This window comes from Coenobita brevimanus, chromosome 87 (assembly GCF_032717465.1).
Source record: "Coenobita brevimanus isolate Jiangsu-jjx chromosome 87, ASM3271746v2, whole genome shotgun sequence".
Taxonomy (NCBI): domain Eukaryota; kingdom Metazoa; phylum Arthropoda; class Malacostraca; order Decapoda; family Coenobitidae; genus Coenobita; species Coenobita brevimanus.
This window is the reverse complement of record NC_137040.1, coordinates 10,406,574-10,419,661: the sequence shown is the minus strand read 5'-3', so window position 1 is coordinate 10,419,661 and position 13,088 is coordinate 10,406,574. Positions and strand designations below refer to the sequence as shown.

General features: G+C 40.5%; 1 protein-coding gene across 1 annotated transcript in view; it reads left to right on the top strand.

Annotated features, from left to right (window-relative positions):
* Positions 1-11,099, top strand: part of Tmem214 (Transmembrane protein 214) — a 358,745-nt gene extending 347,646 nt beyond the window's left edge. Inside the window, exon 14 of the mRNA XM_080281050.1 lies at positions 9,306-11,099. Within this exon, the coding sequence (XP_080137176.1) occupies positions 9,306-9,429 (124 nt within the window). The 3' untranslated portion in view covers positions 9,430-11,099. The remainder of the gene's footprint in view (positions 1-9,305) is intronic.
* Positions 11,100-13,088: the final 1,989 nt, after the last annotated feature.

The following is a 13,088-nucleotide window of genomic DNA, read 5'->3' as shown; positions in this document are numbered from 1 at the left end:
AAGTGCCTCCCTGTATGCCAACCAACAGCCCCACCTGGACATCACCCCTGGCAGTAGTTCTGAGCCCCCTACGGGAGGGCATGCCTGATGAGCTGCCTCCCACACCTGGGCACCACCTGTAACTAGCCTAGACCCCAGCAGTCCAAGTCAAGCCTGACAATGTCCATATTTACCTGTACCTGTATATTATTGCTGTATATTGTAAAGGATTGTAACTAAGGCAATATATGTGCATGGTTGGTCTGCCGAGTTTTTATGCCCTGTTCCACTTGTAGTGTATTCTAGTTCCAGTCTCGAAAGAGAACCCCGCTCAGTAGCTAGTGTTCTTAGGACGAGAAGGCGACCTGAAAACATGTAGCATAACGACACTTTAATATCCTCGTGTACGTTAAATGATCCAGACTGTTGATATTATAATGTACATATATTTTGTTTCTTCAGTTTGTCACGGGGTTTTTGTGAATTTAAAAATTACATAAATGTTATGTTTTTTGCTTGAAAATAGAGACAATGAATTGACTTATGAAATCAAGCAGAAAGTTTTACTTTATGCCGGCTTACTTTGCCGATTCTCTAAGGACGAGAATTTATAAACTTTCTCAACAGTACACAGCCGAGACTAATTACTCACACGTGCTGTTTGTTTATACTGTTAGCCTCTGGAGAAAGTGACTCCACCCCTGACAGTCAATAACTAATGCTATTAATGATAAACAGGTTCTTGCCCGTGCATTAACTCCAGGCTGGCACAACGGATTTAAGCTTAGTACAAGAGGACTGGCCTAAGTACCAGTTATGAATAATACAAAGTGTTTATGTGAACTAGGAGCGGCAAGTAAAATAAGCTTAATGTAGAGAAATAGAACACGAGTTTACATTACATTAAGCTCAAGAAAAAGGACTGTAAATTTATTAATTACAATGAAATAAATTTACGTTACACGAGTCTCAAATGAATTCAAAATAAGGAGAACACACTCACTCGCTCACTCAAAAGCTAAACTTAAACCTAGGAAAAATGAAAAGAAATACTGGTCAGTGGAGGGGGCTAAGCAGAAACTGGGCGTTGGCGTGTAGGTCAGACGCTGCACATGCTAAACCTCTCGCCGATTCACACTAGGTGGACATTCAGGAACTCGCTGGACAATGGTGGCGCTGCTCCACACTGGGCCCAAACGAACCTGCTCTCACGACGTTCCAATCCTGATTGACTTCAAATTGTGAGAGAGAGGCAAGGGCCGGCCGCACTTGCTAACGGCCAACAGAAATAATATGAGCGATACACACTCAGAATAAATCACTCAGCGAAGGTGCTAATGTCGCATGCAAGGATGATGACTTATGAAACAGTGAAAAATATTCTAAAAACCGTCCCAATCGAGCGAATGCGTGGACGGTTGAAATGAGCGATACACAATGAGAATTCCACTAGAATTCACGGTTTTCACAGTGAACAAAAATGTCACGAACTTATAAGCACACTCACGCCAATTCGTGACATTACGCCCTATCAAAATCAATTTTTTTTTTTCTTCAGAAAATTTTTTTTCCGATATACATACATATAAATCCTAACTCAGTCACACAAGACTCACACTGTGGTGTGTGTACTACCCTGCTACAGGAGAAAATCACAGTCACCCATGAGCGTAAAAACCTCGTATTTACGTTAATAGACGTAAGCTTGAGGAAAAAACTCCGTGACGACGGTGAAAAATCCTGTACTCAGGTCAGACTGAGCGAAAGTTCGCTACATTTACATTAACAACTAATTGTTATGTAGTGTGATGTATGTAATACACAGTGGTGTGACAGTTGTGGTGTAACTGTGCCTACGTGTAAAATGATATAATACAAATTAATAGTAAAAGAGACGATGAGGCAGAAGAGAAGAGGCGGCAGAATGCGGCAGGGACGATCAGCTGATCTGCACGACAATGTTGCACCCGCCAGCTGCACCTGCAAAAGGAATCAAGGTGGAGCATCAGAAGTGTCATTTCTCTCTCTCTCTCTCTGCCTAGCAATCAGTACTTATGTTTATTATTAACCAGGAAACGTAGCCTTTGGATTCACAAATCTCTCAGGACCCTTTTAGTTTACTGGTTAACCTAGCATTATTAACCAGGAAACGTGCCAGTTCCTGGATTGCTCAAATCTCTGAGAACGGGCAGTTTACTGGTTAACCTAACTCTACACTTACAATTAATGACAGGAAGCTGAGAAGCCCTACGCAGTCTCGAGCAAGTCACATTTTAACATCCACCGTGGGTGTGAACACTCATGTGGATAATGTGCATTCTCCGGGAATCCTATTGAGAAGGCCCACAGCTCGAGACGTTCCACAAGGTAATTCATACACAGCCTCGGATTGTCCTTACGGGGGTCTCAAACTTCCCCTTAACCTATGGTATACATGTATGTACAGGCCCTGGACATGATGTGTCCTGTGGGGCCAACGGGCGAAACGTCAGGTCTGCACCCACTTTACCACTGAGCTCTCTTTCAACTGCTTCAGAGATTATGGGTGTGGGTTCAAACGGCGCAGGAAGGACATGTCCCTGATTAGTGGTATGTGGACACACATTGCAGAAACGCACAAAACTATCTGTTTCCGGTCCCATCCCTGGCCAGAAAAAGTCAGCACGGATACGGCCCTGGGTTTTCCTTTTGCCCATGTGACCTCCTGAGGCTGAACAATGACCCCATTCTAACACTGCTAGGCGATACTTAGCGGGAACGACAAACTGCAGTCGGACCTTGCCCTGGGGTGTTCGTGACTTACGGTACAGCCGTCCTTGTTTACGAAGGAACTTGGCTTGACCTCCCCGTGAATACTTTATCACTCTACCCTTTTGTTTCTTCCACATGGCAGCAAGTGTTGGGTCAGAGTGTTGTTCTTGGACAATAACTTGGCTATACATCAGATCTTGCGGCGATGCAATGGTCACTGAGGTGACACAGTTTCAAGCCTCAGCCATGGCTCGTGTTTCTGCAGCCGAAGTCTGAGTAGCGTCATCTTCGGTGCAACTATACTTGGCACCTTGAATATTGCCTATTATTAGGTAAAATAAAGGTTCTGGCATGACAACTGCGACTGTCGTACCAGTGTAAAATGGAGATGCCACCTGGATACATGCCTCAGGGAACAATCTCACTGATCCATCAATAAGGTTAGCTTGGATCTGTCGACCTGTGTACTCCTCAGGCCGAACTAGACTGTGCCTGACAGAGCTACCTGAGGAACCATTGTCTCAGGACCTTCACAGGAATGTCTCCCACAAACCCTGGCTGAACAAGGAAGGCAATGTCACCTGTGGGAGGGCCTGTGGAGGAAGCAGCCAGCCACTAATGAGGCTGCTGAATAAATGAAGTGGCAAACATGGTGCCCTGAGAATTAGATACTTGAGGGGTTGTACTCACTGTCTGGGGAGACGGAGCATTGGCCTCCTGTGGAGGAGTGTTCACTGTCGCTGAGGGACTAGTGAATTGTGGGGAAATACCAGTACTGCTAGGGACGACACCACCGTGCTGCTGTTGAGGAATGAAGGCTGCGTTCGCCTCCTGCCTCCGATTCACTTGAGCTGGTGCTGAAAAGGATAGTCCCGACGGTCGGTTGCGTGGGTGATACTGCTGCTGGTTAGGGTACTTGTTGTACCGCTTCCACTCAGATTTCTGGGTATTTTGCCCCTGGTCGTTCTTCTGCAGTTTTGGACCTTGGCAATTATTCTGGGAACACCCTTGTTGCTGGGGTTCAGTCTGAGACGGTTTTCCAGATTTGTCAGCTTTTCTGTTCCAGGTGTGCTGCTTACGAGTCTGATACCTGTATGCAGTGAAGAATGCATCAGCCTTGTTTGCCATTTGGCTGGCATCCCTTACCTGGCAGATCTTAAGCTGAGCCATAAGTTCAGTAGGCCACAACTTTTCTAGCTGCGTGCGCAGCATAAGGTCAATTATCCCCTCACGTGTGGAAGGAGTTTCATCTTTTTCCATCCACTCATCTAAGTAAGCAGTAAGCCGGTCAAGAAACTGGATGGCAGTCTCATTTTCTTGTAAACGCGCCCTCATAAACTGACTCTTGGCATCGTCAACTGTGAGACCATACGCTTTGACAAGCGCGGCCTTCATCATCTCATACGTGAGATTGTCTCCACAAATTCTGTGGAGAATATCGAGGGCAGGGCCCTCAAACAGGCTAAGGAAATGGAGCCGCATACCTGCATCATCCAGCTGAGCCATGTCTTCGAAACAAGCTATGAATGGCTCGATTCGCTCACCTTCTTTGTATGGAGGAAGCTTGATGTGTGGGGTCGTCAAAATGTGTGCAGGGAGAGTGCTTGTGGAGCTTGGGTTAGCTGCACCAGATGTGTCTGAAGCCAAGGAGTCTCGCTTGAGCCTCAGCATCTCAAGTTCATGTTTTTCACGTGCCTCACGCTCGGCACGTTCGTGTTCTCATTGTTCTCGCTCGTATTTACGTTCTCTCTCTTGTTGTTCTAACTCGAGTTGACGTTCTCTCTCACGTTGTTCTCGCTCGTATTCACGTTCGCTCTCTTGTTGTTCTAACTTGAGTTGACGTTCTCTCTCACGTTGTTCTCGCTTGTATTCGCATTGTTTTCGCTCTTGTACTAACTCGAGTTCGCGCTGTTTTTGCTCGTATTCGCGTTGTTGTCGCTCGTGTTCACGTTCTCTCTCACGTTTCTCGCGAGCATCTTTCTCACATTGTTGCTCGTAAGTAAACCGAGAGAGGACGTAGTCCTTAATTTTCTCGGGGTCGCTAAGCCCCATATCTTTGGCTTCCTGTACATAGACATCGGTAGATATGATGCTAACTCAGTCTGAGTGACCTAGAGACTAAGTACTGACTGCTATTTTGCAGAGTAATGCCAATAATCAAGAATGAAGAATATAGGCACAGGTTAGTGGTGCCCAGTTTTATGTAGTTAAACTGGTAAAGAAAGAAAATTAAACAACAACTGACTGTGAAAACTATTATGTAAAATTAATAGAAATTAATCAATAATCACCAGTAAGATAGTGCCTATAGACTTTAATGATAAATACCTAAGTATGAGTGAGTGAGTATAATCTCGTGAATAACTTTAGAGCTAGGAGTTAATATCCTGGAATGAGGTCGCCAGATGTCACGGGGTTTTTGAAAGGTATATATTAAAGAATACTTTAAAATGTTGCTTGTAAATATGGACAATGAATTGACTTGTGAAATCAAGCAGAAAGTTTTACTTAATTCCGGATTACTTTGCCGATTCTCTAAGGACGAGAATTTATAAACTTTCTCAACAGTACACAGCAGAGACTAATTACTCACATGCACTGTTTGTTAATACTGTTAGCCTCTGGAGAAAGTGACTCCATCCCTGACAATCAATAACTAATGCTGTTAATGATAAACAGGTTCTTGCCGGTGCATTAACTCCAGGCTGGCACAACGGATTTAAGCTTCGTACAAGAGGACTGGCCTAAGTACCAGTTATGAATAATACAAAGTGTTTATGCGAACTAGGAGCGGCAAGTAAATTAAGCTTAATGTAGAGAAATAGAACACGAGTTTACGTTACATTAAGCTCAAGAAAAAGAACTGTAAATTTATTAATTACAATGAAATAAATTTACGTTACATGAGTCTCAAATGAATTCAAAATAAGGTGAACACACTCACTCGCTCACTCAAAAGCTAAACTTAAACCTAGGAAAAACGAAAAGAAATACTGGTCAGTGGAGGAGGCTAAGCGGAAACTGGGCATCAGTGCGTAGGTCGGACGCTGCACATGCTAAACCTCTCGCCGATTCACATTAGGTGGAGATTCAGGAACTCGCTGGAAAACGGCGGCGCTGCTCCACACTGGGCCCAAACGAACCTGCTCTCACGATGTCCCAATCCTGACTGACTTCAAATTGTGAGAGAGAGGCAAGGGCCAGCCGCGCTTGCTAACGGCTAACGGAAATAATGTGAGCGGTATGCACTCAGAATAAATCACTCAGCGAAGGTGCTAATGTCGCGTGCAAGGATGATCACTTATGAAACAGTGAAAAATATTCTAAAAACCGCCCCAATCGAGCGAATGCGTGGACAGTTGAAATGAGCGATACACAATGAGAATTCCACTAGAATTCACGGTTTTCACAGTGAACAAAAATGTCACGAACTTTTAAGCACGCTCGCGCCAATTCGTGACACAGTTTTCATATATTAAATATTAATGTGGTAACTTTTTGCCGCGATATCTATTAAATGCAAGGTATTATACAATTAAAACTTGGCCAGGTAATGTAATTTCGTCATAAATACAAATCAAAAGGTAGCCTAGTGGCAAAGTAATAACACTAGTAATAAAAGTAACTTGGCATTTTTTTTTTTCTTTGTGGCACACGAGTGTAAGCCATTAATTCTTTTTGTACATCAACTGATAGAAAAAACATAAATCTCTCTCTCTCTCTAGTGAGCGAGTTTTGAATCGATGTTACTAGGATAGGATATTGATAATACTAAAGGCTGATAAACAGTCCCCGATTTGATTCAGCAGCCTCTGAATTTAAGTTATCGCACTTAATCCCTTTAATTCAGTGTAGTTCATTCTCAAACATGAACACCGTACGTATGAAATAATTACTAGTCTTTGGTAAACAAGCATGGGCCAGGGCTGTTCTATTCAGGACTGTCCCTTTAATGCACATGTGCGAATCTCATGGCGATATGTTAAGTGCTTAAATTTACAAAATATTAAATTTCAGGTAATATAAGGATTGTCAGTAAGAAAGTTGATGTTAATAATGTACATTAGGCAGGCCTTACTATGTATAAGAGATCAGTTACAATGACCAGCAAATCAAATATAATTTATGCAAGGTGTAGTTGTGACAGCTTGACACTTTGGTATCGAGTCTACGATCATAAAGTCTTAAATTATGAAAATAACAGAGATCATTCTTACTGGGTCTGATTTTTCTGAGTAATATTTTAGTAATTTCAATGGCATATGCCATTACTATGTCCGACAATTAGACACTGGAGTACAAATAATCCACGGTTATTACAAGCATGGCAACCAGCAAAAGACTAGTGTAGGACCAAGTTCAGAATGACTCAGCACTCTGAAAGTCCCCCATTCCATCTATCGTTTGGAACTCTGTCACTACATGATCACTTTTTCCTATAGGACAGATATTTCAGAGATTCAGTTGCATCAGGTTCTTTAGTTAGAATTAAATCTAGTCTTGCTGGTGCGTCATCCCCCCTAAATCTTGTCTCTTCTTTGCCCCACTGGGTCATCACATTATCCATAGCTACATTTAATAGTATACTGCCCCATGAATCTTCACTACTTCCTGAGTCCCACTCTTCCCAATTTACCTCTTTACAATGGAAGTACCCCATCAGGATTACTGTATGTTGTTGCTTTTCTCAGTCACTTTATGTAGGTATCTAACCATGTCCGACAACATCTGGTATTCCTCCTCATTCTATGCCCTTCTCTTGGGGGGGGGACATGCTACTGCGAAGTCTCTCATGCCTTTCCCTCTGTTTTCTGTTACCATGTTTATCACTTCAGCCATACCTTCTCCCAATTCCACACTATCCATATTTAGGCTGTTTTCACTGCTATCATCACTCCTCCTCCTGTTTTTTTCTTTTCTGTCTGATCTCCATAGTTTGTATTTCCCATTTCCCATTTGGATTTCAATATTCTTAGCTTGCTTTCTACGAAGCTCATAATGTCTGGCTCATTTATCCTCAAGAAATTGTCAGTTTCTAGCCTTGCTGAGATTATACCATCTGCATTAGCATATGCCACATTCAGTCTTTGTGCATTGTTTTTTATTCTGTCCTTCTCTCTCCCTCTCTCCTTCAGTACCACTTCCTCAGTTTCTGATCTGTAACTCTCCAGCACAACTCTCTCTTGTCGTCCTCCGTTCTCTGGTCATTTTTTTTTCCTTTGCTTCCATAACAAGTTCCTCTATTTTAGCTCTCTTCCTCATTTGCATCTCTCCTTATCCAGACATTTTTAAATCCTTTCTTATCTGCTAATTTCCAAGTCTTGTAGATTATTTCATATACTGTGACCTGAGATTAAAATTTTGCTTTGAGTGGCCGTGCCCCTTCCTTCACATATTTTTCCAACCTAAGCACTTCTTCGATCTCCTTCTGGGCTTCGTCCTTTCCTTCCATAAGTATTGACACTGTTTCCTTCACCCCTTTCAGTTCTTCCCTTTCTCTTTCTGACCTCACTGACATTGTTCTTTCTTTCAAACCTGAGATAATCACGTATTTTTTTCTTGTCTGCTGCATCTCTGACAAGTGATTCTTTACATTTTAATACCATCACCACTTCCTTCTCCACCTTTTCCTGGTTATCCTTTTTCTGTTGTTCTAAAATCTCCTTAAGACTTATTTTATCTTCCTGTTTAGTTTTTTCCCATCCCCTGTGGTGTTCTTTGATTTCCATCCTTCTTAGTTTTAGATTCACACTTGCCAAGTTTGCATTTCATCTTGTCCCTTTCCTCCTGCAGCCTTTTATTTTCCCATTTAAGCTGTTTTATTTTGCTTGCGGCTGTTTCGTTACTCACTTTTAATTCAGACACCTTTCTTTCTCAATTAACACTGCATAAGCAGGTGCTCTCTGACCTATTTCTCAGCTCTGTTATCTCCCTCTCCTGTTCCGAGGTTTGTTCTTGTAATTCGCTAATTATTGCCCATACCTGTATTAATTCCTGAGCATTCTTCTCAACAATTTTCTCCACATCTGTAACTCCCGTTTGGTTTAGTTTGCTACTTCCATTGCTTTGGTCATCATGGAAGAACCCCGTGAACTCACCATCACTGGATGTAAAGAGTGAGCAGTTTCTCTCTGCCATGACGCAGTCATACAAGATTTAAAAACCATCACCATGGTTTACTCATATCTGACCAACACCTCAGGCTTATTTTCACTGAAATGAGATGGGACCACCACTCACGCATTCAGTTCGCATTTTCACAATAGGCATGCTTCCTTTTCACCGCTGATTTTGCGTTATTTTCCAACGATCTGTATGGAGCTCTGCCTCTGACGACGCCCTGTGTGTGTGTATTTGTTTGTTTGAAGGAAATTGAAGCATCTCTACTCCAAGGAATTAATGGTAAATTGGGTTTAAGGTAATGATAGTGAAGTTTACATATATTTTTTGTATGTTGTGAATGTGTAGTGTTTGTCACTGTAAACCGGGTATGTATTGATTAAATTTGGAGGACAAATTAGTTGGACAGTAGTAGAGTCTTATAATCTTATTTTATTTTGTATTTTTCATTACAGAGGGCCTTTGGCTCCTGAGAAGATACAAGAGCATCTTGTAGGAGCATTTGATTATGTAAGCCAGATCTTGATAAATCTTCACACTGGCCTCGTCAGTGCACTCAATGACACCAAGACAAGGTAATCACCAGTCACCATCCATTTTTTGGTGAGAATATTTTACACATACAAATCATGTCATCCTGTTTGCTATTAGATTTCAAGATACTTGTTAAGTGTGTTTGATAAACGTTTCCATTTTGTTTGTACGACTTGCCAAATAAGTTGTCTGTTAAATTTTCTGACATTAGTGGTGCTTGTAGAAACATTACATCAGCAAATTTTACAACATATTTCTCTTTAGTTACTGACCTTCATGAATTAGGCTCTTACAAAAATATGATTATACATTAAGAGCAGTAATACATTCTGGAAAAGCTTAAGATGCTTGCATTCCACTTACTTCATTTGTAAAGTAACTGTTTCATTGGTGCCAGTAATGTCAGGATTGATTCATTACATATTACAAGTAAAGGGACAGGTACTGTCAGCTTAAAGTCCTCCTGTGAAACCTAACCAGGACCATTACTTGAGAAGTGCAGAGTCCAGTGCTTTTCAGTGAGCAGTAACAAATGCTGGTGTGGTGGTTAACTCTTTTACATCCTGTGGACACTATTTACTCAGGCCACAAGATTATTTTACTCATCGAAGGAAAATTTTGGTAGTCAAAGGGTTAAAAAGTTTCTTAATTAACCTTTGCAATGCTTGAATTTTTCTCATCTGAATAAAATAGTCAGGATTTAGCCTGAACAAATACCTAAGTGCATCCATGGCAGAAAAGGGTTAAGAATGTGATGTGTATACATAAAATTCTTAAGTTCTGGTACTTAGCGAGTTAACCACAAACTGCAGGACTTTATTCTGCAGAATTAATGTCATAAAATGTGAGTAATTAGCCATACCTGTACAGTACTTTAATTGACTAGCTGTGCCTTATGCCTGCAGGAGTTTTAATGATGAGTTGAAGCCTGAGAGAAGTGTATTATTTATTATCTGCAATAAAATGTGACTGTTTTTCTGTATGTGACTGTTTACATGAAGTTATATTTTGTAAATGCATTATATTTTTATTTCCATACACATTATGGTATGAACTGACATCGCTGTACTCACCAGATCATACTTTAATGAGGGACTTTCAGGTGTTGTCTGCTACCTAGCTGGTGAGCTCTATTTCGGTCCAGACCTAGAAAAGTAACATAACTATTGTGACTATTCTATATGTCTTGATAAACTTACAAGAGGTAGCAACACTATAGACCATTAAAGTCACTAAAATACTCATTGATAAAAAATATCATGCCCATGAATGAATACTTTTGACTGGCTATTATGTATATGCATACATTGAGCTTCCATCCGGCAGTCCCTCACACACAGTCATTTCGTTGTGTTAATGATGAGTTCAGTGGAATTGGCTTTCATATCTACATTCTTATTGTCTTTTTGAGTAAGAATAGTGCTTTCTTGAAGCTTGTCATTGCCTCAGTTTTCTGAAATTTAATATTTGCCAAATACCGCCACTTGACATCTGTTTCCATACGCCATAGGCAGCCATCCCCATGGCGGGATAAAACATAGCTCACTTTTCGCTAGCTCTCGGTGAAGGCGGATGTGTACACGGTTCATTTACTAGACCATTATGGCGATTAACCAAGGTTTTGAAGTCCAATATTTGCATGATTCGTATGATGTACCTTGATTTATACAATGAGGATACAAAAAAGACAATTACAAGTTAGCGTAGTGCTGCTACATGAGCGTGTTACTTTCTTCACTATGAGGACGTAAATAATTTTATTCTTTATTCCGACGAATTTGTTCAGCTCAGGAAAGACTGAACTGGATGATACAGTTTCATTAACCCCTTTCAGTATGAGTATTCTAAATGATAATCGTTTGGCAGCAAGAATAAAACTGTATATCATCGGACTGTAAAAATTAGACTTCTGACATCACTTTCTCTTTCAGAGGCTCAGAGGCTCACCTGATCATTTAGTACATGTTTTATTATTCATTTTATCATCCCTTCCAAAAATTAAAGGAACATACATGATTCTAAATGGCACGGGAGACTTGGTACAACTTCTGTCTATATTACACATGCCACCGGGAAGGCAGTTTGTTCCGGTTTGAATGTGTATTTTCTTGGGAATATGCACTTACAGGTTAACAGGTAGCTAGGAATAAGAAATGTAGTAACTGTAGCAACTGCAAAATAATTGTGTAGTCACAATGGGAAGAGTTTATGAAAAAAGATATGGGTAAGAAAACACTTTTATCACAGAAAACAATATTCAGCATTTATTATGTAACAGCATGCAGTGCTGCTCTCGGGTGTCTATCCCTTCCTTTCCTCTTTCCTTCTTTCTTTCCCTCCTCTTCTGTCGTTCTTTACTTCATTCCTTCCTCGTCCTTTTGTCTACAGTTGACTACATTCCCACTTCTATGTATCTTTCCTTCATTCTTTCCTCTTCCTTCTGTCCATGGGTGACTTTACACTGAGTGACAAGCCAAATGGTTTCCTGTACACGTTAGGGAGCAGCACATTAAGAACCTGACCCTTCGCCAACCACATTCTACTTCTTCTCCAATCATGTTTAGCCTTCGTCTGTTTTTGTAAACACTCTTGGTGGCCTTTTCCGGGACTGTCCCTCTGGTGCACATGCGTGAATGTATTGGAGAAATGTTAAGAGGTAAAATTTACAAACTAATAAATTACAGGTAAAACAATGACTGTCATGTCGAAAATCGGTGTTAAGAATGAATAATGATCGGGACTTCATGTATGTATGGGATCAGCTACAGTATCCAACAATCAAAATAGCATTTATGCAAAGAGAATTGTGAAGTACTAACATTTAAGAAGCGAGTCTACCATCGTAACTCATGAAATTGCACAAATTAAAAAGATCATTCATATTGGTTATGAGTTTTCTAAGTAGTATTTTATTATTCCCAATGATATATGCCATTATTATATCTCACAGTTCGACAAGGGAGTAGAAATAATCCACAAATATTACATGCATAGTAACTGGGAAAGAGCTGCCTAGACTGAATTCGGTAGCAGACATTGCACTGAAAGTTCCCCATATAGCTAGTTCTTTGTTTCTTTGTTTGAGACCCTCCAGCAGCAGATAGATTTAATGGGTTGTACAAAGGTTGTAAATTTCCATGCTCTCTTTGTCATTCTTTACAGTTGTGCATACTGTCAAAGTTTCTTTTCCCTCCATTCCACAGACAGTCTGCCAATTAGTTGTACTGTATTACAGTTTTCATTTATTGCTAATGTTTTGCACAGGACTATTTAAACATTGATAACTGATAGAGTTTTATTTGTAATTAAAATACAGTTATTTTTAATATGGTAAGAATACCATTCTGAGCATTTCTTAAACTATAGCATTGTAATATAAGAACATAGGTTCATAGCAATGGACAGGTTGACAGTAAAATTAATAAATGAATAACTACTGTATGTAGTTTTTCCATATTTTGTGTTAGGAAGTATTTTAAAATTTGCATAAAAACTGTGTTGTGATATTGGTGATGTCATCTACCACTCAGATCTCATTGTCCCTCATAGCAGACAGTGAAATTTGAGTATTTATCGATTAACCAACATAAATGACATACAGTATATGCATTGTCAGCTTCAGTACATAATAGCAAGAGACAAATCAAAATGTAATACACCTTGGTCCTAATTAGCTCGTGATCAAATAGCACGATTCCCAAATG